Source organism: Buteo buteo, chromosome 7, assembly GCF_964188355.1.
Source record: "Buteo buteo chromosome 7, bButBut1.hap1.1, whole genome shotgun sequence".
In the NCBI taxonomy this organism is placed as follows: Eukaryota; Metazoa; Chordata; class Aves; order Accipitriformes; family Accipitridae; genus Buteo; species Buteo buteo.
In genome coordinates this window covers 20674125-20700329 of record NC_134177.1, presented here as the reverse complement: position 1 = coordinate 20700329, position 26205 = coordinate 20674125, and the positions used below count along the sequence as shown (strand labels likewise).

Here is a 26205-nt window from a genome sequence, read left to right as displayed (position 1 = left end):
AATGCTCATTCATCCTCCAGCTTGTGGATACATGCAACAGTCATCTGCTTACAGCAGGGCCGAGTCTGTCAAACACTGCAGGAATTTCTCCCCACAGACCACCATCAGCTGGCTCCCCTCACTGCGAGCATGCCCTTAAGAGAAGCAACTAGTATCAAAGATTTACCTTCCCCATCCAAATCCCTCAGTTGCCACAGGAGCAGTACAACATGCTTGCAAACAAAAAAACATCTGTGACAAGGCAAAGGGATTTACTGCTTATCTTTTGAAGAGTTTTGCACTCAGGAGAGTCCTGTAAGGAGCTGCAAACATGCAAATGTGCACAGAACCTACACCATAGGGAGCAGGAGGAAAGACCCTGAAGGTGCAGTGAGATGTCCTCATATGGCAGTTTTAGCAGCAACTTGGGCATAGCAAGTACAAAGAGTTTGCTCTTCAGCTACTGAACCTATGGATAATTCATCCACAGCAGAATGACTTCAGCAGAAGAGGTAATCAGCTGCAGGCAGTTAAAACAAAACAAAACACAACCAAACCCCACAAAACAAAACCCACAACAAAAAAATCCTCACAAAACCACCCTTCTTTCACCTTCCTTAGAAGGAAGTCTCAAACAAGTACATCACAGGGCTCTGGACCCAAATACCCATCAGCACATCCATGATCCACAACACTGACTGTTCATAATGCAGTTTTATTTTTTCCTTTGTACAAAAACAAATATAAAAATTTAAATCCCATAGAAAGTGTATACTAGCAATGACAAGTTTACATTACAATAAGACAGGACAATGCGATGTGTATTTAACACCACATTAGTTTTAAAATTCAGTGATACATGCACTATATAAAATAAAAATTACTAGAACTTTTAATCTATTTCTACCAAGAATATCCAGGTACCAAGATACTCAAGAACCAAAAGTCATCTTGATAGGCAGTATCTACAAAATTAGACCTTTTCCACACACAAGAAGAAACCAACATTAATAGAAACGTTTATCATTCTTTGTTAAAATCCTCTCACAAAAGCCATACATAAAATTCTTAGTAGATACAGAAAAAGCTCAAAAGTTTGTTAGCGTAAGTAACCATTCAGTAGTTTAGAGAATCTTTTAGACATTTTGAAGAGATACTGTAGTTTTCAATCTGTATTTTTCCCCACAAAGCCAGATCTACATCGACTCCTGTTTCAAAACCTAGTCAGTGGTTAAAACTAGCTCTTGAGTGAAGTCAAAGAGTAGCGTACAAAATATTTACTAGAACAGGGGTGTGTCACATGAGTCTGTTTACTCCTTGAAGAAAGTCTTTTCCACATTCAAGGTTTGTTTATTTGTCCCATAAACAAGATTGTACCTGAGGGACAAAACGAAAACAAGGATTACCATAGTCCATGAATACAGTTAAACTTTTCCATAAAAGCATCAAGTCCACAGAGCACAGCCAAGCCACCTCATTACAGTCTTGTCTAGCCTCCCTCAAGTTTGTGAGCCCAGGGAAGCGTAGTTTGGATGGGTGGCCAGCTCATATTTCTAGAGACACACAGTTCTCTTGATGCTCTGTGGAGCCTTGGGACAGGGACTGCTGCCAGGAGCCTACTCTTCCCCCAATGCTGGCAGCTGCATCTTGTTCCCTACTAACTAGCATATCTATCATCCACATGTCACTGCAAGAAGTAGATGAGTTATTCAAAGTAACTGGGGCAGCTCTGCTGTATGAGAGTCAACCCATACTGCAAAGAAACCACAATCACTATGTTTTAGCACTAACTTCTGTTCACAGCAGGCTGCAGCAACACCCTATATCTCTGAAGCCCCTATTCTACCTCTGCCCTAGCACTATTTTACTGTCCATCAGAAAGCTGGGTCCCTATTCACCAATTCACTATCAGTAACAGAGTTATCTCCTCACCACTCAGGGGACCTAGGAGTATTAAAGACTGTTCTTTTGTACCCATGAACCTGCCATGTTTGTTTCTGTTAACTTGGCAGGCAATACTTTTTTTTCCTGTTGAGTTGTATTCCAAATAAAACAATCTATTATTAAAGGCATAGAAATATACTTGCAGGATTATTTTTTTTTTAAAGCAATAGTTATTCAGTAGCTCCAGACTTCTTTTGTCTCTATTACATAGCTGATATTCAGCTTCTAAGCAAAAAAGTACAGATAAATGCTGCTTACCTGTAGGATTGTGCCGGATGAAAAACACAAATGGCCTGTCTACTATGAACCAAGGAGGGGATGACCTGGCTATTAAAATTGCAGCTTGCAAGAAACATACAGTTTAAAGTTAGACAAAGCAAGGACAACACATTATATATTCTGTCAAAGTGAAGTTTTCTAGCATATACTAGAAGCTTGCACAGGTAGAGATGAATGCTTAAAACCTACCAACTTGGACATTTAAAGTTGTACAGGTCACATATTCTTATAGGAACCACATTAAAAAGACACAACACAAGACCCACAGAAAGCTGGAAGGAAGTCTTGGGTTGTCACCTGAAGGATGTAGTAGCTTAGTCCTCTTTGCCACCTAGATAGCCAGGAACATTACATTGGTGGCCAAAGTGTTAGCTATTAGAAGACACTTCTCTAGAAGTAAGCCTATTTATATTTCTTAGAATATACCAATGGTCTGATCAATACTGGCAAGTTGGGGTTTTCCTTAGAAATTACATAAAACCCATCAACTGATCTGATCTGAAGTCTGAGACAATTGCAGGAATGTGCTCTAAGTGTGCTATCTTTGCTTAGTGGTGTAGCCTTCTAATACAGTTTTCCCCAAGTCTGACAGTTATCAGTACAGTTGCTTACTTGTTGCTGCAGAAGCTTTGGTTCCATCTTCACTAACTTCGATTTTTGTCTTTTGCAGAACATGAGATACATGAAGACCTTCTGTTCCTGAAAAACCCAAGGAGAACAGCACTTTCAGAAAAATAACTGCAAGAGTCCTGAAGTACCTTGTAGCTAGCAGCTATGCTACCATGGCTAAGACTAATAAAAGCTGCTACAATCTTGCTGAAATCCTGAAGCGGCAGGGAAGAACACTACTGGTAATATCTTTGATTACAGTCACTAAGTAGTTAGAGAATAGGGAATAACTCCCTCCTCATTTACTAGGTCTTCTTATTTCACGGTTTAAGTGTTCGCTTGCATTTTTAGTTTTAATTAAACAAATAACTGAAAAAATATGCTATCCTAATTTAAGTTACACTCCCATTTATCTCAATGTCGGGGAAAAGGCACTTAGCAAGACACCTTGCTTTCAATAAAACACAGGAATTTGTCAGCAAAAGGCAGGCTTTTTCGTCAGATCTCTCTGTAGAAGCTAATCAGGAGTTTAACAGAAGCAGAGAACAGAAAAAGACACAATTTTAGAGCCATGAGTTCAAAAGATGTTTACACCCCATTTTCAGATACTAGTATTTATAGTTCTGGTTTGTCCAGTCCCTTAAACTGGGAATTTAGTCCTTGAGCTTTCCTACAGCTCAAGAGAAAGTCATTAAACACACACTTTAGGGAAAAGTTAAATACTGCACTTGCGGTATTTGTTATAGTCTAAGGTATGGTATCGTTAGAAGTCCTGCCATTGATTTAGACAATGCTTGAGACCCTCAGGTTGTAATACCAAATCTTAAGCTGACTAATATGATTTACTGCTTTAGTGCAAGACAAGGGGAAAAAAGCCACTGCAGCATTCAACAGAAACAAGCAGCCATGCTTGGCTGGCTACAAAACAGAACTTAGCTCCAATGGCACAGTAACACTTACCCAATCTAAAACAGACAACTGCATTGCTAAAACAGTGCTTTATTCAGTGCCAGAAACTATGCATAAGGACCACCATGATGAAAGAAAAAACCCAACAACAAACAACTTACTTGTTATTTTTGCAAAGTTTGCCTTTGACTGGTCAAACATATCTGTAATACCAAGTGCTTTCAGAGGGTCCTTTAAGTCTGTTTCTGCTACTGCTGTAAATCTAGTTGGAACAAAAAAAAGAATGCATCAGTATTATGCAGGAAATTTGCCTTAAGCCTGCTGTTTATCCTGTATCAGAGGAGATATATGTATATGACCCCCAAAACATTCCCTGAAGGAGAAATGAATTATATTGGTACTTACTTAGGTAAAATAACCTGCACTCTTTTTGCTACCATGGTTGTCATCCAGCTTCCTATTGTTTTTGTGCTGATGTGGGGAATGATAGCAGAGAGCGGTGTTGTGCTTTCGGTAGGCAGAGCAATCAACATGCTTATCATTTCACCATGGTATGGCAATTCAATGATATTATACCACAGCTCATTTGGAGTACTTGTAGTGCCTAAAAAAATAAGCAAACCTGATGAGCCATAATTGTTAGTCTTACATCTCTATTTTACCTTTAGACACCTACAGCTATAAAAGTCTGTTCGGAAAGCTTTGCCCATGTTTTAAAACCAACTCTAAAAAGTCAGACTGCCTGCCTTCCTCCTAGGCAACCGTTCGAAACTGGCATGGGCTCTGTACAGATGCTAGTTTGACAAAGAGCACGGACAGGATGACACCATGAAGCAAATGCTCATTTGAGTTTGATATGCACACTGTTTCCCAGAAAAACCTCATCAGTCCATAGTGACAAGTGTTAGAAATCACCAGGTCTGTGAATCAGCTGGATCTCTACTTCAGACCTCAGCTGTACCAGAACCAACTGAGCACTGAGAAACAAAAACCAAGGAAAAGCAGCAGACTATCTTTCCAAACCAAAGAGATCTTTTAGACAAGCTCTTTCTCCTCCAAGAGTTATTGGAAGAGCTCCTGTTTGAGGTAGTCTATTGCATTTACTTCATTTTCTTGCTTAATAAGGGTCTCAGTAGGAAGCAGTCTTAAGTCCTTGAAGGTAGTGGAGAGCAGCCACTTCAAGGCAGTGCAGGAGGCCAATTAGATGAGAAGGAGTGAGATAGCAATGCCTCTGTGAGTTACAGCAAGTGCCGGGAAGACTGTCTTTGAGCAACCCTGTCCTCCAAGTTCCCTTTGGTTACTGTGGGATTTCTGGCATGTGACTGGGAAGCAAACGCTTTTTATAGGAGTTTCAAGTGAAAACTTGTCAGTTTAAATACAGACAGCATTTCTGGCAAAGTTTTTGGATAGCAATGAGACCTTATTATCTTTCTCCTTTCTTCATATAAGTCTGCACTTGTCAGCCCAAGCTGAAAAATCAACATCTTCATCAGAAATTTAATCATGTTGCCAGGGCCATGCAACCTGCCTTTACTGAACTCATATTGCTAGAAAACTGGCTGTGTTGAACTTATTTTGCAGGAATTCTGTCAAGCTTGGCAGTTTGATTATTTCCTTTTATTATGACAGCGGTTCTCAGACTGGGGCCTACAGATCAAAATACTGGTTGCATAGTCAGCTACAGGACAGTAACAAAAGGTTAACAGTCCAACAGCAAAGTACTACTTTCCTGATCTGCTACATGCTACTATCATTACTACTGAGGCATATCAAACAGGAGGGGAGTTCATCTTCACAGTCAACTGATGGGATTTAAGATGCTTAAGAAATTTAAACCTTTAAAGATACCTTTGCAAGCATAAATAAGACAGAAACCCTGTGTTAGGATATCCAGAGAGACCCAACCTAAAACTAGTCCTAACTCAGCAGTATTTCTCTTGTTCCTTTCTAGCCTCAATAGCTTTTCTAGCTTAAACATAGGCCAACTGTCCTGGTTTTGGCTGGGACAGTTAATTTTCTTTCCAGTAGCTGGTATAGTGTTGTGTTTTGGATTTAGTATGAGAATAAAGTTGATAGCAACAACTGAAAACATTAGTGTGTTAAGTAGTGTTTAGACTAAAATCAAGGATTTTTCAGCTTCTCATGCCCAGCCAGCAAGAAGGCTGGAGGGGCACAAGAAGTTGGGAGGGGACACAGCCAGGGCAGCTGACCCAAACTGGCCAAAGGGATATTCCATACCATGTGATGTCATGCCCAGTATATAAACTGGGGGGAGCTGGCTGGGGCAGGAGGGGCAGATCACTGCTGTGGAACTAACTGGGCATTTGTCAGCAAGTAGTGAGCAATTGCATTGTGCATAATTTGTTTTGTATATTCCAATTCTTTTTTAATTATTGTAATTTTGTTATTATTATCATTTTCTTCCTTTCTGTCCTATTAAACTGTTCTTATCACAACACACAAGTTTTTTTTGTGTTTCCCCCACCCCCCATTTTCTCCCCCACCCCACTGGGTGTGGGGGAAGTAAGTGAGCAGCTGCATGGTGCTTAGTTGCTGGCTGGGGTTAAGCCATGACACCAACATAATGGAGTTAACCAGCATCACAAACAAAAACTTAAGATAATAGTCTTGCTAAAGCCCATCTTAAGTTATCTACTTCTTTCAAACTCCATAGATAAGTAATATACACTGCAGTAGGCTTCCCCACCTCTCCCAACTCACGCTTTCAGCAGTTATCTCAAAGTATTACATCTGCTCTAATATGTGGGTTTGGGACAGAAAGTTACGGCTGTTTAACACAAATCTACTATTAGTCAAGTACTACTGATAGTAAAACTAGGCATTTAAAAACACAGTGGGTCTTGTTTTTTGGATTTATAGCAAGCTGTACTCTCAGGCCTATTTCTCAGACTGTATTTAGCACACATGGAAGTGAGTTCCAGGCAGCACTGCTCTCTTCTTGGAAGGACACAACAGAAGATGTGCTTTCATCAGAGCTTCAATCTTACTTTGACCAATAAAGAAGCTCTGAAGTACACTGTCAGTTGCATAGAGCTGCCTATGTCAGTTCTGAGAGTCTCTGATGGAAGTCTGGCTGAACCTGCTGAACTTCTTTTCACTTGTGACTCAATTTGAATTTGAAGAGCAGCTTCACACCTTGCAAGATATAGCCAACATACTAACCCTGTGCTCCTCTGATTCCCACAGGTCTGGGGACTGTGCAAGTCCCATTTCTTTATTATACAGTAAAATACAGATTGATTCTACTCCAGTCTTTCTTCCATACACAGGTCATCACCAGATACACCTCAGGGTTCTGCTTCAGTCAGCACTTTTCCTTTATTCTCACCCCTTAAAAACTAATGATTTCTTCTTACTGCAAAGTTTAAGTAACATGCAGAATTCTCAGTTCAGGTACTTCAGATTTTCCTTTTTAAAGGCAACAGCGTAAGGCAAGTACTTTGACAGAGTACTCTACCTTAAGCAACTGTTAAATACCTTGCACAGCAAGCTCATCCACACCTCAGCAGTATCAGATAATTCTGTAACACAAAGCCTCCTACATCAGCTACAATAAGCAATACCATTAAACACCACATGTGCAGCAAATTCTTGCTCTAGTTTGAAGGGAAAGAGCAAATTTTACAGCTGTTGTTGGTGGTAGTGGGAGTTACTGAGCTTACCACAGCGGAAGATAGATAATTGAGACAGCATAGGAACTTGGTAGGTCTTCCCATCAGCTCCATAAAATGGACGTTTCTTTGTATTTTCAGGTCGAAATCGTGATTTCCATAAGCCCTTGAAATATACAGCATTTACTAGAACCAGTCTGGTTAAACTGCCATCAATATCATCTGGAGCTACAACCTGATCGATCATACCTAGAAAAAATAAAGAAAGTCTGAGTATTTGCTGTCATAACACTGGCCTACTGTTCATTAAGAACCTGAAGCACATGATACTTTAGGCCTCTTTGTCTGTGAGTGCGCCAACTCCTCATGGGGCAATACATTCGAGGTTCATAAAGCCAACGGTATTTTTTGTCAGAAAGTAAACCTTTGGGATAATTAGAAAGCAAACATACCTTGCTAATTGATAGACTGATGTTATTACTAGCAAGGCCTTACCCTTTCCAGCACATGAGCAGATTTAAGACTATGTTAGTGGTAACAGTTTCAGCTGAAGCACTTTCCTGTTCACACACTGCTTGCAACACTGCTATGCGAAAGTGGTGATGTGGTAGTGAAAGAATTTGACAGCCTCATTTCACAAATACCACATCCAACATCATTAACACACTCCTCACATCCAGGAAGCACTGGGTTTAACTCCAAGAGATACCAAACACGTAGTTCACCTAGACTATGAATATGTTGCAAAACATGATTTCTGGCTTTAGCATATGTAACCTTGGCAACTAGATGCCATGAGGCTTGAACCACGAGGAGTTCTGTCAAGGCAGTGTTAGTTAAAACTCCCCCACTAAACATGACTCCTAAGAACATGGCCATATCTTGCAACAGTTTAGGGCAGCAAGAGCAAAAGCTGAACTGCTTTACAGCTTTCCACAAATCTGATTTACTGAGCCAAATCTCTGAATTGCTTGAAAGCATCTTTTGTTTGACAAAGCATAGCTCTAAGAGAACTCTGCTTGGATTTCTCACCAGTTCTATGAAGGCAAGGAACAGTAGAAGCTCCCATGATCCCATGGGCAGATGGACACACACACCCTATACACATCCCTCAAGGCCACCAGAGAGGCACATCTGTTGGGGCAGTGGGACTGCAGATTCCTGGCCCACCAGCTCTAAAACATCACACTAAAGCCAGCTTAAAGACAGTTTTCAGCTGTAAGGCAGAGCTTTTTCTGCCTCCCTATCTTTCCCCAGTATTTCCATCTGAATCTGAGATGGCTCAGACACCATCCTGCCATGCACATAAAAGCACTCACCAATACTCACCCCTTGTTTCATTTTTCACCCACTGGTTGATGGAATCACATGCTGCATTTGGGTCCTCAAAGTCCACGCTCTTGACACTGCACTGAAACACCTCTTTGTTCCTTGTAACAAAAGGCACTTCCATTTTAAAGCCACTCTTTGCAAACACTGCATTAGCAATTGTAACAATGTCTTTATTCTTTTTTGAGACTATGAGCCTGTTTATCTTCTTTAACGCTTTACCAACTCCTAGTTGGAAAGAACAGCAAGTTTAATTTAGAATAAGATGATGAACAGTTACTTTATATGCAACTATTAATGACATGAAAGGTCAGACATTAAATGCTGGACTAGAAAAGGCGACCAAAGCAGGCATTCTGAGAGGCCTTCCAAAATACCCATTTCTGATCTCTCATCTGAAGAATGCTACTGTTTCCTAGCAAAGACAGGACTTTCACTGTGATTGACGCCTGCTGCTCCTCTAGCTGTCTGCTCAGAATGCTATGGACAGTGCTGGGGATAATATTGAGGTTCAAGTCTTGGTGTGGAGCTACTAACCATGCTCTTTGACAGAACAGGCTGTTCCAAAAATGTATTTCATATCATATAAGCCCAGGCCACCTGTCAGTTCTGACAGTGACAAAGAAAGTCAAGAGCTCAGCCTGCTCACTCAGAGCAAACAGGTCTGCAGGATTATGCAGGTGGTCTTGAACCTTAGAGTGCAAAACAAAAGTTGTTTTCTCACCATCCTTCCATTCCATTTACTGGAGAATAAAGGAAGCTGTCAAGATTTCTATAATAAGGTTCAAGTCAAGTCTTGGTTTCCTTAAGGACTAGTTCCTGGCCTAAATCAGCTACAAGCAGGAGTCAATCCCTTAACACATATACTTGCCTTTAAAAAAGGAAAAAGGGAGAGCAGTAGGTTCCAGTGCTTACAGTCAAGATCCTTAGGACCTGAAAGCAGCTCATATCGAGTGCTTGCTAGCTCCTTCACTGCATGAGAGAAGGCATATGGCAGCACAGAAGAACTGCTATGTTCACCATACCCAGTTCTCCCCGCTGTTATGGCTTATGAATGAGTGCTTGTCTACACAGGAAAGCTATTGCCAGGCAAGCAACTTCATGTTCAACTGTTATATTGAACAGGATCCTCGGGTGGCTGCTTTTACAGCAGTTATTAACGGGCTCCCTCTGTTTCCCAATACAATTTGGGCAGCAATGTTTCCAGACTGCTTCCATATGTAGACAAGCTTAAGATAAGAGATATGAAGGGAATAAATTAGTTCAGAGTTATTCTCTTAGCTGCATACAAGAAAAAGCCTCAGATGGCTTTGCTGTTTCATGTATGATGAATGCTTCAGCAGTACTGTTTGCATAAATTTCTACATGTTTACTCTCCAATATTACGGGCAAATTCTTTTGGAGAACATACCATAACAGAGGTTCTCAAACTGTATTCTGTGGACCACTGGTGGTCCACGGAGCACTTGCTGGTGGTCCAGGGAGAGCTGGCTGGTCTCATGATGCTGGCTCTCCTCTTTGCTTCCAGCTGCTAAATTGCATTAAAAGACAGCTAAAGATAAATTAAATACTTTCCAAATACTACCTTTCCAAAGAAGCAGTTGCTGTAGTTGCCAAAGGCTTGTAAGGCAATCATGAACAAGAGCAGAGGAGATCTGTGCAAAGAGATAGGTAGCATCCCAGAACAAGTCTCTGTAACAAGGTACTGGCTACCTTCTAAGGAGTTTGAGAACCTCTGTGTCTCACAGTTAGGATTAGGAAGTCTACAGGCCAAATAACACCAGTTGATACAATGCTTCAAAATTTTTGCAAGTACTTACATTTTGAGCATTTAAACGGTCCTAAAGTTGATTATCCCATGAAGATATTTCAATCTACAACATTTAGATCTTAAGCTGACAAATCATTTTGCTGTACTTTAAACCCAGAACCAAAACAGCAAAGCAAATGAAGACAGGACAACATGTTAAATGACAATACTGCTCAAGATTTAAATGTGCACTTACCTCTTGGAGGGTTTCCTATTCCTGGAAGGAAGGCAGAATGCTGGCACTAAGATGTTAAGTCTTGCTGGCAAACACTCACAAAAATACTCAGCATGCAAAGTAAAGCAGCAAGAACCTTCAGCCTACACCCTCTTGAGGGGCAGACATTAGCAGAGGAATATAAACACAGATGCATGCAGTGTCAGGCACACAGACAAGCAGAAACGGCTGTTTCAAGAAGAGGGCACTACAAAAACTACAGATTCAGGGATCCTGACAGCAGAAACACAAATGAACTAATCTGAAGAGCATCGAAGTGAAAGCATCAATTGTATGGTTAGAGCTTGCATTGCTTTCAATGCAGTAACAAGAAATATTCTCTTGCCCTGTTATCTAAGGAGTGGCACATTAAAGGCTGTTCAGTACAGCCTGAAATGGGGTACTGCAGCCTTCCTGCATAGTGCTGGCACTGGACTGCCATCCACACTGCTCTGGAAGATCAATTTTGCAAAGATGAAGGCAACTAACCGGGGCCCTGAAGTCATTAACAAAGCTGTATATAAGCCAGTTCAAGTACATGTACATGTCCATACTCAAATTGCCAATTAACTTCAAGCATGTCCATTTTGTGCTTTGGTAAACAGAGTTAATTGGTATATGATGCAATCTACCACACTTTGAAAGCCATCTCAAAACAGCATGAAGATTCTGACAAAACACACCCCAAAATACCTTAGGAATCACTGACCATTTACACTGTATCTCATCATAGTTGTCAGCTGCTTCTTTGTCTTGCCATCAGCACCCAGCTGCAACACCCCCAGGACGGATGCAATCCCATGAGGAGAAACAACAACATTGTCCTGAGGCTTAGCTTTCACTATCTGATTGAAGACCTGGATTCCAACATCAGAGCTAAGTTCCTCCAGAGGATAAAAACTGAACTGGGAACATACAGATGTTAAAGTCCCAAGAACAAAGAGAAGTGGGAAGTGCCAGTTCATGGTTTCTGGTTGGAGATACCTATAAGAGAAGAAGAGGGGAAAGTTAAGTCAGCTTTTGCAAGTACAGCATTTTTATCTTCAACTTAAATTCTTATTTACCTAAAGAGCCGGCTAGTCCTGCACATACTCTATGCACCATTCACAGAGCTCTGGCAATGGGACTTATACCTGCATTTTACTGCTTCCAGTATTTTACGTCTAGGGGTTTCCAGAATCAGAGATAACCATAAAATAGCTATGTATCAGTGACTATAAGACATGACAAAAGCCACCAAGTTGGGAGACTACCTCTCATGACACACAAGTTCAGTTAGTTTTGTGTTTCAGTTAAATGGAGTCTTAGCATTCTATTTAAACTGCCCTTTAGGATAAATTAGTGTTAAGACGACTTGTGGTATGGTCCTCGCCCACTAAGATGTGATGCACAGTACATTTTATAGATCACTTTCTGCAGTGAACAGAAGCATGTACACATATGCCAGCAGACCTTCTGCTGTGGGAATTTACACCTGCCTAGAATAATAAAGAGTTGCTGCATAACTGGCATTTTCCATGATGAGAATATAGAGGAAGACTTTTAGATTTTAAAATGCAAGGTTAAGTTTTGATTTTAGCCTGTACTTTTCCATTTAAGAAAATTCACCAACTAATAAATACAGAAGGAATGTCACATTCAAAGTGGGCCTATCTTCATCTACAGGTCTAACACCTAAACAGAATTCAGTATCGTTACACCCATGACCTTGGAACTAAGGCACAAGCAGCAGCAACAGTTTGTTCAGGACCTCTCAGCAACCGATTAGAGAACCAAGCCCAAATCTTAAACACTGGGTACTGTAACTACTAGGCTGTATTTCCTCCTCATGGAAGTGTCATTCAATCCCTTTTTTGTTAGTGCAAACAGGTACTTAGAGGCATAGTCATGCAATAATGTCCTATTTTATGAAATTAGGTTCCCTGCTCGCCTTTGAGAAGTTCAATCACAACGTTTTTATTTTAAGACATTAAGGCAGTTCAAGAGTCCTGACTTCCATTTTCAGACCAACAAGCAAGCCTGTTCCCACACTGAGCTGACTTTGGTGCTCCAAGAGCACGCTTGGGTGTTAAGTCTCTCAAACACACCGAGGAGTCAACTAGTTCCCTAGTTCACTGAGGGCTAAGCAGGATGCAGAAGGTACACAACCGATTAAAGTTTCATTTGCATACCACATGCAAAACCCAAAAATAGGTCTCCTCCCCTGGAGCCCTCTGCTCAGCATTGCACACTTGCTCTTCTGGCTCCAGCAGGCCCCAAGCTGGAGGCCAGCAGAGACGCAGCGTTCAGGCGGGGGGAGCATTTTGGCTGCGGTGTTATTCACAGCCGCCTCCCACTCACACGGAAGGGCGTACTGCACCAAGAAGCTCTGCCATTGCACAGCCTACCTACGCTGCAAGTTCAAACCATTCTGGAGCACTTGATTACCAAAAAACCAGCTGGTGTTTGTGCAGATTCATTTAATCATCTTTTAATAGCATGTACTTCAACTGTGCTCAAACACTTGAAAGTAACAAATACAGCATTTCTACTTTCTTCTACACCATTTCCGGGGACAGAACTGGCTTCGTCAAAGTTTGCCATTGCAGCACTGAATAAACCAAATGCCGAACATGAAATAAGGCAGGAGTTGAGACATCTTTCTCCCCCTAACCCAACTGTTAGTATAGCTGTGACCAGAAGAACCTGTTGGACTGTTTTAAGTTATGCAAGAAAAAGTGAAAAGGCTGTCCTACAAAGCAGGTTAACAGCCCGCCCACTAATTAACAGTCTTTCCCATCAACCTACTAATCCCCCAAGCTGTTTTGGAGTCACTGAAGCACAATTCCTTCCAAAGGAACTCCATACCAGCCATCAGCTGGCACTACTCAGGCTTAGCCAGAAAGCTAGACTGGATTTGGCCAGCTGCAGCTGAGCCCTGCAGGAAGAAAACCCAAATGCCATCTGACCTCCCTGAGCAGGTTACACCAGTCACTTCCTAAATTTGTCCTGCACCCTACACTACTGGGTACAGCAGGAAGCAGTCATGGGGAAGACCAGCAGCCTGACAGGGAAAGTGATCTTGTACTTTTTTTAATTAAAAGTGTTAAGGAATATTCTTAAGTGTTCTTTGATACTTGCACAAACAAGTCACCTGAAATCTCTAGTTTTGCTCTTGGGGGAAGGCTTCCTTCTCTCCCAGGCAGCAGCTCTACATCAATGGCAATGCTGCCTTGCAGGAGGCAAGCATGGCTTGCCATTCCAAGAGAAACGATGTTTTGGGTTTAAGGGTTTTCTTTGGTGGTTTGGCGACCATCTCTTCTTCCTATTCAGAGACACAAGGGGCAGTTTCAACAAAAATTCTTGATCCCAACATTAATCAGACTTTTACCTTTACCTAGTACCTTGGCACAAAAAGGCCCACCAGAAAACCACAACTACTAGATATTCTTAGTAGATGCACTTACAAGCAAGCAAACAGTTAGTGTTGGTGCAATACAGCCTGTCCCATCTAGTGATGGAGACCAGGCATAGTGACAGACAACAATCACAGAGCACACAATTTGAAAATTCTACTTTTGATTGAGGCAGCTCAACCTGATACAGCCAGCAAACCAGAAGAGATCAAGCTATTTTGAGCACAGCTACCCTTGACACATTATATTGCCAGAAGTATATTATGAGGGCAAAGACAGGAGTGACACTTCTATGAAACCAAATAAAACCATATTTCATTGTCATTTATGTACTGCATCTGCACAAGGCTAACTGAAGTCAGACGCTTGTCTCTTCTTTGCCTTTACCACAATATATTGCAAGTCTCACGTTTTCTATTTCACTGGTGACAACCCCTGCCAGACTCAGGGTGGGTGAGAGCTACCAACAGCCTTGCATTTTCCCCATGACACATGGGTAAAGCCTTGTCAAAGCAACCCAACTCTGCTCCCAAGGCCACTGCTGCAGGATTTCGGGTTTGCTTTTTTTGTTTCAGGGAAAAACTACTCCCTCCTGCACCTGGTTCCCCCAGAGGTCTCCACGCTTGCCTAACCTCCCCCTCCCACTATGCCATTAAGGCAGGTTGGTCTCCATTTTGGAGCACAATCTCCAACAGATACCTACTCAGTAAATGAAACAAAGTTGTGCAGTGCTCTGAGCACTGGAAAAGAATAAAACTGCTTTTCAGCACTAGTTACAGAACAGTCACACTTCTTGGCCCTGCCATGCCCATTGCATACCTTAACCAGCTAATTGGGGAGCTAATTTCATCTTCGAGCAAGAGTGGCATTCATGTATTAATGCTTCTGGCATGGATTTCAGTATATTCAACTTCTATGCAGTTCAGTAACAAGAAGTGCATTTGCATATCCTGAAAGAAACAGCTTAAGTACAGTGCAAGGAGAAAAAAAATCCAAAAGGATGTAGGATGTGTAGGATGGAAAACAGTTGACCTGCTATACAGAATACCAACAAGCTTTCATAATGCTGAAGCTAAAAACTTAGTGACAGTTAAATTTTAATCTAATGCTTCAGAAAGCCAAACAAAAATACAAGCTAGGCATTTCTTTGCCTATGACCTTTATATTTTTACAAAGTTAACTGAGAAGGAGGAAGGTGTATAGGCAAATTCATTTACGTAAATGTGAGCTTCTGAAAGATGCTGTATTAAAAAAACCCAACACACAACCTCTTCAAGGTAGGCTGCCTACTTCTTAGACTGAGAACTTACAGTAAGGACAACATCCTACAACTTAAACTTCTAAACAGACAACAGAAATATGGACACTGGCTCAAAGAAATGCATCTAGAGAATAATAAAAAACAAAAACCCAAGTCTAATTTGTTATGTGAATCCAGTTCTTAACCCTAGTGTTAAAAGTTTCTGAAGAAACAGATGACTGTCATACATTCACCTGTATGAGGGATGCCTTGTCAACAGCAAGCAGAGAACTCCATTACTCCACCTGCCTCACTGAGCAGCACCATACCAAGTCCTGTACACCATACTAAATTAGTAGTTACTACTTATATCTAACTGCAGAGCCTAGTTTAAGTCACTGCATATTTTTAGACAAGTAGTCCAGTCAGGCAGAGCTCTGGGGAAGGCAGGAGAGGAAGACCACAGTGTGTGGTATCTGCACTGATAGTTTTGTGTTGTTTCATGACAGATGACGAAATGTCTTCAGGCTACCAATCTCTGGATGACCTCAGCCTCTAGCCAGTGTTGCAAACACTAACCCTCATACATACTAGGCAGCATACTGAACTCTCACTAGGCTCAACTATTCAGATCACGCACATAATGCATAGTTAAGCTTCTGGCAGAAGTTATTATGGAAGTATTTACATCAACAAGGAGGACACAGTGCTTTCAGCCTGCATTTACAGAATGCTTGGTACAAAAGCAAAGTTACATTAACATGGACTGTTTGATCTGGGTCTAGAAAGGCATTTGGTGGAGCAGGGAGAAGTTAATCTTCAGCCCCAGGCACAAAAAGCTGCTGTGCATGGAGATCCTCCTACAGGAAAGGCCTAGCTTAGGAAGGACTTCGTTTCCAGAGCCAGACCAAGCTGCTGCACTCTTCCTGAGAGGAAGAGAAGTTAGTTTGGTTCAAGATCAGAGGCAAAAACATGAGCTGAAAAGACACCCAGGTTTAAAATGTAAGTTGGAGAAAAGATGTCCCAGAGAGCCTGAAGAACACTTTGAAGTGAATTGAAGAAGAAATAGTGAACTGTACATAGATTTTTAGATATCTGTACCAACCACACTAAATACTGTTGTATGATAGTATCCTATGAGACACCTCCAAGTGTTTATGTTGAAGCCTAACTTCAACAGCAGTAAGGTATAACCCAGAAGGCTCATTCTTGCAGCTGCAAGATGGATTCTGCAGTTTCTTTAAAAGATGTATCAAGCCTAAGGAAGTTTAGACACAAGACTTCACTTCGGTGAACAGCTGTAACCAGAACAGCAGCAAGCACAGCTAAACAGAGTAAAACTAAAAAGCAAAGTCTTGCAGCACTGCTGGTCTCACTGTATTGAGCCCAAAAAGCTCAGAGCCCCTGAGCCCACAAAGCTGTCACTGGGCAGCCTGTGTGCCCAGAGAAACTCAGCCTGGAACAAACATTCAGGGACTTCTCCAGGTTTGAGATGTTGATGTTTCCTTGTCAGTGCCATCTGTGCTACTAATTTAAAAGTCTTATTTCAACTGACACATGAGCTCAAAGAAAGCAGTTTCACTTCAGGCATTTAACTAACTCTCTCCAGCAGGACTGAATAAATACTCAACCAAACTTGTTAACAGTCATTTAAGAAGCTGGCTGAGCACACAGCAATTGTTTCTCCAAAGCAATGAGACCACTCTGGTTGCAATGGGAAGGTCACATGCTGGGTCTTGTTTTTCAGACAATGCACCCTTGGCAGCATATTAAAACACTCAAGCCTGTTGGTAGGCTTCTCCTCTCTGCCTCACAGGTGTTTGCAACTCCCCTTTCTGCCTCAGCCTCTTATAACTCAAAGCCTTCACATTCAGTATCCTCTCCCACCATGCTGCTTGGCCTCCGCTACACCTAAACACACTTCCGGGTTCAGAGCAGCAGGACCCAGTCTGAACGCAGGCGAGTTCAGAAGTGGCTTCTTCCACATGACAGAACTGTGAGATGTTTCTTCTTCCTCCAGGTTTTCTGGTGTATCCTGGATGTTGGCTCTTCCCCATCATCTAGCAACTCTTTCCAGTACTTCCTGCAAAGTTGTGAGGAAAACACCCCACAGACATCCCCAATAGATACAAAAGTAAAAGCCACATTATATTAAGATGTCAGGTCACATGAAAAATATCTAACACAACAAAACAGATTTTTATTACTCAATACCTGGAAGGGTCAGTATATGCAGAGCGTTACTGAGAAAGGATGATTGCTAGCTTTTAAACAGCTCAGTACTTATAATGCTCTGAAGAGTATGTTACTGTCAACATGAGATAAACATAACTTGTACACAGAGATAAGCCAGAAGGTTTTTTTAAAAACATTTTGTATGTTAAGATATTGGTCTGACTTCAGGCACTACAGCCCACATCACACACAACTGCAAAAAGCATGGTACTGGTTCTGAGGCTTTACTCTCAACCTTAATCCTTTCTCTGCTATTTCTAATTCTCTCAGTTTGTTAGTGCATTTGTGTTTGTTTCAAGATGGACGATCTCCATCTGGAACGGCTCCCTTTCAGCTGTGTCCAACCAGCCTCCTCTGCCAAGGGGGAATTTCCCAGCAGAGCACCAGCTTGTAAAACTGGCTGCCCCCAGACGGGAACCATCTCTTTGTCCAAGCATAGCTCCCACATGAGCAGATAGTCAGAGTTTAGTGCTTCTTTATGAAGAGTCCTGACTACCACTTCTTGGGAGTTTCCATTTAGCAGGAAGGACAGAGACAAGCTCCATTTAAAACTTTCTGTAGCCTCATGACTAGTATCTCCAGTTCATAAGCCAGACTGATTTTCTCACCAGTATCTGTCTTCTGCAGCACTTGGTGGTTGTTCATGGTAGTTCACTGCATGATGTCAATTTTACAAAGACCAATTTCACCAGAGAGAACTTTTGATTTCACCACTCAGTTGTAACCACACTGCAACTATACAAGCACTATTCAGTTTCAAGAACATAGACAGGTGTTTACATATCATTTGCTTTTACTGCCATCCCTCATTTATACACAATTTAAAAAGCCAACTTTAGCTCTGCTTCATGAAGCAAATACATGGTTTGCTGATATCACAGGGCAGGGGTCTTCCAGAGATTATTCTGGGACTTTACAGTTCTACCACCACTTCCAAATTTTATCTGTGTTCTCTCATTACTGTAGGCTCAACAACTATTGTTAAAGTTTCTATGTGTTATTTACTCCTGTATTTAAAGCAGAGTTTCCACAGCCTTCTCTAAGATCTATTATCAAGTCTTACAGTATCAGAAAGATTAAACAGAAGTATGTTTTTAATTTACTGGTGTCCCTTTAATAAAGCAGTGGTTTTGTTGATCTTAAGTTCTTTATGCAATGTGGTTATTCTAACATAATGAAGAAACAGCATGGGACAGTCAGCCCGTCATGACTAATGCTGCAGAACCAGTTTCCCAAAAAGATGCAGCACAGTAGTGTTTCACAACATGGCACTGAGGCTATACCCTCTTGCTCTGGATTCACTGCAGCAGAGGGAACGATGGTTCAATGATTAAAGTATTTGCCTAAAACATAGCAGCAGGTTTATAACCCAGGCTCCCATTTTAAGTTTTTGTGGAAGAAAAACCTTGTGGAACCACAATTCCCACATTTACTGTACATTAACAATGCTCACTATGCAAGTACAGGCTCATTAAGAAGCAAAGGCAATCCTACAGGATTGCAAGCTCCCATTAATAAGGTACAGGATATTAACTCTTTGGTAATGGGCTGCATAAGTACAGAATTATGAAGTAACCCCACAAGGTGCTGGACTAGCCATGGCTGGTGTCTTATCAGGTACCTCACCACCACCTTTACCTTAACCCCTACTTCTGCTATAGTATTTTACCTTCTTTTCTTCCCTAAACAATATTAAAGGGAAACCCAGTACCCTTATTCATTTCCAGTCGTTGCAGGACTCATCTGATACCAGGACTCTCACACCTCTACACCCCTGCAGAGCAAACTGAAACTTGCTCCTTCTCTCCCCAGGTAAATTTTAATCTGCTGGCCAGTGACACATGCCCCATCTCCTGCACATACCAGGCTGAGAGAGTAGAATTAGCCTTGTGGACATGGCTCCATGGCCACTTTGAGACTGCATGGAGAGCTGTCCTTGGAGCAGACTGAACATCGAGAACTTCCCAGCACACATCCTTCTTCAGAAGAGCCAAGATACTAGTATCTGTAATGCTCAGACCTAGATAACTGACAAGCAAAAAGTCTGTAAACAATAATGAAAGCTAAAGACAGAATTGAGTACTGAGAATTTCGGCAGAGCTTTGACAAGGCACACTAGTTGCTGCAGAGTATACGAGAGATGATTGTCTTCAGATTCTACACCTTTTAGGTTTAGTTTACTCTACAAAAAAAGTACTTGTATGTCCTATTAAACAACAACTTACAAAGCCCAGTTCCCATCATTCCACACCCTGTGGTTCAGTCTGGGTTTACAGCACCACTGAAAATGGTGTTTTCCATGTAGCAATAATATTTCTATACACCTGGGAAGCTAAGAGAGATGGCAGGATGCATCAGCCACATGGTATCTAACCAAAGCTTAAGCATGCTTTTGTTAGAGATGCCCAACTGGTAACAAGAGACAGGCTCTCAGACCTCCAAATGGCCTTTAAGAAACACCACTTAAAATAATGCAAGTAATTCAATATTACTAAGTTTTTACTTATTCTTGCTCCTACAAGAGGTAAGACTGTGGTAATAACAGTGTTGCCAGTTCCATAAATTTACAGAGTTGTATCTGATACCATTTATTTTTATGGTGAAATGAGTGTAACAGCTCCAGTATTCTCTGTTCATAATAAGAATTTCTATAAGAACTTGTACTTACACAAACATATTGATAACCAAGACCTGAAACTTAAAGCATTTGTATCTAGGGAATGCTACCATCTGACAAAATACTCAGAGAGATCAGGAACACTGTTCTAACCATTTACTTCACTTGTGGTTGGAGATCTGCAGTGACAGGTGACTAAGCCTTTCATTTATTTATTAACAATACTGTGCAACATTATTAATCAACCACTTCCTATCTGCAAGTGAATTTAGAAACCCTGTTCTCATCTGAAAAACTAGATAACATGTGTAACTCTTAAAGTATAATGCAGCCAAGGACTAAAGTTATTAATATTTAAGATGAAAAAAGCATATTAATTTTCCTTCTCTGGGACAACATCACTGAAACAGACTTAAGCTCACAGAAACATCAGATACTTGTTCTCTAGTGGCCTTTTCTCAACCATTTCAGAACTAGCTTAAAGGTTACCCAAAAAGGATAGGGATATTTACATTTTTATTTACAGCATACAAATATTTACTTATATTCATCTTCTTCCCCACCCTAGCTTCAGAAGCAGAACCAGCCAACCACAAAATCATCAGAAGTCACAGATGCAGTAAGGATGCAGGAATCGCACCCAGTGAGGATGCAGGAATGAAGCATCGTGCTGGGAACCCTATCTGCATACTCAGATAGACACCTCCTCAGTCATCTGCAAGACAACCTACATTAATAAGAGAATTAACAGCTATTTAGACGACCTGTATTCAAGAAAATACACTCTTTTCATTAATCTGACCTCAGTTCCAATTAATCCCACTGGCTTTACTACAGGTTTCTGGAAAGGCAAAACCTAAATTTCCACAGAAAAAAGGGACAACTGAGTATGAACTATGCACAAGAATCCTGAAAGAGCAGGTCATGACCTGGCATATTAAACCATCTGATTCAGTTCAGATTGAAAGTTTGTAGGCTGAGTTGTGAGCTGCATTGTCTGAGAAGCCTCCACTCAGTCCATCGCTATTTCTGTAACACAGATGACGAACCTCGGCAGAGGAAGTAGGCAATTAGCTGGGAAAGCAGCCTCTTAAGCTGAGCTGCCAGAGCAGCTGGAGGCCTGAAGCTTGCTTCATTGCTGAGAAAGCTACATGAACTACTCCTTCTGGAAGAAGGAGGTATATAGCAAGATGGAGACAAAGCTAACAGATAAATCCACCAACTTCTACATAGGATTTCTTAGATTGCTTAAGGATGTAAAGGAAGAATATAACAGAATAGAAGAGGAAAAGTTAGAGGTATGTTCAGTTCTCCTGTTTTTGTACCTGTAACCTGTCACAGCCAATGACAGAGACTGCCCCTCTCCTATTAAAACAAAACAAGAAACCCCCAAAATAACTCACAACCTTTGGCCAACAGAACAGGAGCTTGCAGTTCAGACCAGATGACACCGCTGACCTGGAAGCAGTAAGGACCATCACTAAATACCACAACATGCCCTTCTGCAGGAATAGCTGTTTAGAGTTCAAGTTGTTAAATAATAAGAAAAGCATTTAAGAAGAAAACAAAGCTTGGTCAAAGCTACATAGCTGGTGAACATGAATTCATATCATCTGCACATCAGCTGAACTGAGAGCGCTAAGATGTATGAACATCTCTCTATACTGCTGCTGGAGACTCCAGTGTGATTTACAACTGTAGCTTACAGTCTGTTGACAATTAATATTTCTCAGTTTCTACCTGCATGCTGAAGCCATGACATATACACAGCCTTGAGCAGGGGTCTTCAGTTCAGAACTTGCTGGTAATCAGTCTTGCTGCCTTCCATAATTGCTCTCATGGTCCCAAGATATTAAAAAGAACTTCAGGACACTGTTTCTAAAGCCCAGGAAGAGAACAGAAGGCTGCCTGAAGCACATGGTTTACATCATATTGCTGAGTATGGTCAGTAAGACTGAGATTTCCACCATGGGGAGATCAATCCACAAGATGAATACGCTTTCATACTTAAACCACTTTGTGGCATATTTATCAGACCCCGGCATGAATCACCTCCTGATTTCAGCCTGGAAATACAAGCAAAAGCATCTTTCTGGCTATTAAAGGTAAACACCAGACCACAGACAAGATACAGTAGCTGCCAAAACTCATGTGCTTCCACAGACACTGCTCAAAGAGAGGTGCTAAAGGATGAATAAAGCATTTCAGTTAGCACTTAAGCGTATTTCAAGGCTATGACAAACAACTCAAGAAACTATGGCTTATACTAGCATTGCCACTAAAACTGCCCCATCTTCCTCCTGTCCATGATCACCGGCTCCAACTTCAGCAGTGACCTCGTCTGTGCTTGCAGAAGTATTCATGCAGTTGAGTAGTGAACTAGATTCTAGTACTAAAGGGGAGACAGGAAAAAGCAGAACACAGGATAGCTTTTTTCCATAGTACGCCAGCCTAAACATTTGTTTAGCTACAGCTGTAGAATACTATCACCTTTATTTTCACCTCCTCGTTGTCTCCTACCACCCCATCCTTTTAACCATCCTAGAGGAGACATACCTGAACATGAACAGTTGCACATATTCAGCTTTTTCATATTTTGACACACAGAAGCCATTTACTTTAATAAAAAAGCTTCTTATATTTTCATAGTTCTCCACACCATTAATCTTTAAATTCACATGTAGGTGATTGGCCACTCCATGCTACCTGCTCTCCAATGCTAAAAAGAAGCAATTCTTTATATCACTCTGCTTATTCAAAAGTTGTTTTGTATAGGTGCACTGAATTACATGGTACTTACAGGCTAGTACTTTGCTATACAACACAATTTGTAAAGTTATGTTATAAAGGCAATTGGGGAGTTGCCCACAGGCATAGATGACTGCATCCAGCAACACTTTACAGATAAGTGATGATTAATCCCTCTTTTCCATGTCTTCCCATGTATAAAACCTTTGACCCTTAGGAATAGTAGAATCCAGTTAATAGAACAAGTAACTGGAAGTGTTTTGATGATTAGGCTGGATTTCCCCCTAATTAATATTACAAAAGCATGCTCTCTCATGCATGCTTGTGATTAAGCAATCCAAGCAGTCCAGACAACCCTAACTCCAGCTTCCAAAAAAACCCTTCCACTGAGCCTCAGCTTTTTCAAGCATGAGCACTGCAGTTGCCTAGCAAGAATCAAGAGCTGCAACCGGCTGCATGAGCCAGGTAGATAACTGAGCCCACCACCACCAAAGCAAAGCACCACACAAATCTCTAGCCAGAGCTCCCTCTGAACTGTTCCCTTCTGTAGATGTATGCAATGCATATGCATCTCCATTTTAATTCCTAGCAATAAAGCAAGGTGGTTATTTTGATATATTTATATACACACACACATGCTTCAATCTAGTCTAGAAGTGCTTAGTGCAACTTACTGGGCTCACTGCTTGACATTTTTCTGCCTAACAGTATGCTGTTAAGAAGCTTTAAGGACTGGAACACGTTTCTGGCTGTGCAATTTAAAGACCCACACTAAAAGTCTCTGCATGCCACCAAGACATGCTATTCTCCTGGTTGTCAATGACAACACCAAACAGAAGCTTCAACACTTCTGTATACACCTTGAGACAAAATCCACTGCAGATTTCTGTTGTTTTCTTTTTTGTACTGACATGAGTTTATATCACCTGCTACATGAGGTATGTAGAGCTATATAGTCTATAGTGATGGCCATATCACCATCTGAAGCAAAGAGGAGTTTTTATAACATCCTGATACCAGGTGCAAGGGTATGTCCAGATAAGCAGCTTTTCAGCATCTTAAGAGCACTGACAAAATTCGCTGACAGGTTGTCTTGCATACAACTTGTCCATAATTGTAAAGAAGCTGCGGACTAGCATTCATTGCTCAAAGTATACTCCTGTGCCAAACAGCTGCTATTCTCACAGGTTTAATCACACCCCATAAAATGCCCAAATTCCAAGCTAGCACATCTTATACATATTTGAATCAATCTACTTAATCATTGTGCCTTTTTATTTATATTAGTCTTCACCTCACACACTTTAAAGACTCATCTGATCACTCAGCAGGCATGCAGCTACTTTTCACTTTTTTCATGATTTCTGCAGCTTCTCCCCTTTTTCAAAGCTACACGACAGTACAGCTGTTTACACCTATGTATGTTCTGTAAATAATCCCTACAAAACCAGGTTTCTAATGAATTCCTGTGGAAAGCAGGGGGTAAGACGTTAATAAGTGCTCATACGAGAAAGTGAAGGGAAAAGTAGTAATTTTTCAATGCAGTGAAAAAAATAATAAGTCCACCAGGTTTCTCTTTCAGGAAGTTGCCCAAGAATGCAATTAAAACCACAAAAAGCAAACCATGTTTCAGAATCATATGCAGGCATGAAAAGGGGGGGGGGGGGAGAAATAAATCACACTGAGGCCTCTAATCCATAAGCAGATATTCCCAAGTTTTAAGGGAAATCTGACATTTTAACACCTATTCGTTCGCACAATGGTATCTCCAAAGGTTTTATTTCTCTGGGAAGATCCTCCTGTATTGCACAACATTGAGCCAAGGTATTGAACACCATTTTAAACAGGAGACAAAAGACTTTCTCCTGAGGTGTACTTTGCATTTCCAAATCCTCCCAGAACTCAGTACACGAAGCAGGCTCCCCACATTATTCAAAAGGGAGCCAAGATAAGAGTTTTAGCTAACCGGGTCTCTGCTTCAACACACAGTTTGATGTCACCAGCACTATCCAAATCCTGTTTCAGTAACAGAATGTATACACCCTTTCCTCCTGAAAAGGCAACGGCTGTAAATACTTCTCTCCCATTTTTCTATCACTCGCTATGTAAAGACAATCTCTCAGTTACTAACCTAATTATGATTTTTTTTTTTAAGTACAAGAAAAGCAAGCTCTCTCAGAGCAGACAGGAGACGCTAACAAAGCGACCAACTTCCACTTTGCAAGTTCTTACGATAAAGCCAATGCTCGGGCAGTGCCACCTCTCGCATCCGTGAGAGAGGAGCGGGCTCCCACGCCGGCCCAGGGATGCAGCGGCGATCCGGGCGCTTCCCGGGGCGGCGGGGACGCGGGACGGAGCCGACCGATGGGAGAGGGGGGCCAGGCGCTCCCCACCCGGGGCCGGGCCGGCGCTGGCAGAGGGCAGCGCTACCAGACTGGAAACCCACTTCTTGGAGGCGGGGGGGGACGACACGGACGACGACACACACCTCCTTGCTTTCAAAAAAACAAAAAGAAGAAGAGACTCACCACGCCAGCAGCACCCACTCACGCCACAGCGCCCACGCATCCGGCGCTGGGAAACTTGGGGCAGCAGGTAACAGGCAAGGCACCCCGAAGAGCCCGCCGGCACCCTGCATAACGCGTCCGGATCGACCATTCGCGGCCAGCGGCCTCCGGGTTGTCAAGAGGGAAACTTTGGTTCCCCCGCTCCGCACAGCCCGCACGCCGCCCCGGCCCCTCCGCTCCTCCGCCGGGCGGCTGCCCCGAGCCCTCCAGCCCGCGCCGCGCCTTCCTCCACCCCCGCAGCGGCACGGCACGGCGGCCCTCGCTCACCTCCCCTCAGCGGCTCTCAGCCCGACCCCGCCGCGGCATCCGCTGCACCGCGCCGCTCAGCCGGGAGCGCGGCGGCGCCCGGCGTTTATAGGGCCCGCGGCCCGCCCCGCCCCGCCCGCCCGCCCGCCCCTCCGCCGAGCCCCGCGGCGGCCCGCCTCGGGGCAGAGCTGCCGCGGCCGCCGCTGCGGACCGGGGAGGGGAGGGGAGCGGAGCGGGGGAAGTGCAGCGGCGGGAAGCGCCGGCCCGGCCCGGCCCCGAGCCCGCCCGAGGGGAGCCGCCAGGCCTGCCCGCGGCGTGCCGGGCCACAGGCCGACGGCGCGGCCGTACCCCGTGGCGCCCGTGGCCCCGGAGGGCCCGTCGCGCCGGCCACGGCCGGCCGCGTCCCCTCGCCCCGGGCCTGTCCGCCAGCGTGCCTGTGCCTCTGGCCCAGC

General features: G+C 42.6%; 1 protein-coding gene across 3 annotated transcripts; it reads right to left on the bottom strand.

Annotated features, from left to right (window-relative positions):
- Positions 1-674: 674 nt before the first annotated feature.
- On the bottom strand, positions 675-25878 carry SERPINE2 (serpin family E member 2). Of its 3 annotated transcripts, none has more exons than XM_075031856.1 (10): positions 25775-25878; positions 11415-11689; positions 10093-10212; positions 8682-8909; positions 7404-7601; positions 4126-4324; positions 3882-3982; positions 2815-2901; positions 2182-2265; positions 675-1356 (listed from the first exon to the last, which is right to left on the bottom strand). In XM_075031856.1, exons 2-10 carry the CDS (start codon positions 11668-11670, stop codon positions 1319-1321), a joined length of 1311 nt encoding a protein of 436 aa, XP_074887957.1. In that variant the 5' UTR covers positions 11671-11689; positions 25775-25878; the 3' UTR covers positions 675-1318. The 3 variants fall into 3 exon arrangements, with proteins under 3 accessions (XP_074887957.1, XP_074887959.1, XP_074887958.1); XM_075031858.1 differs by lacking the exon at positions 25775-25878 and adding an exon at positions 25173-25295; XM_075031857.1 differs by lacking the exon at positions 10093-10212.
- Positions 25879-26205: the final 327 nt, after the last annotated feature.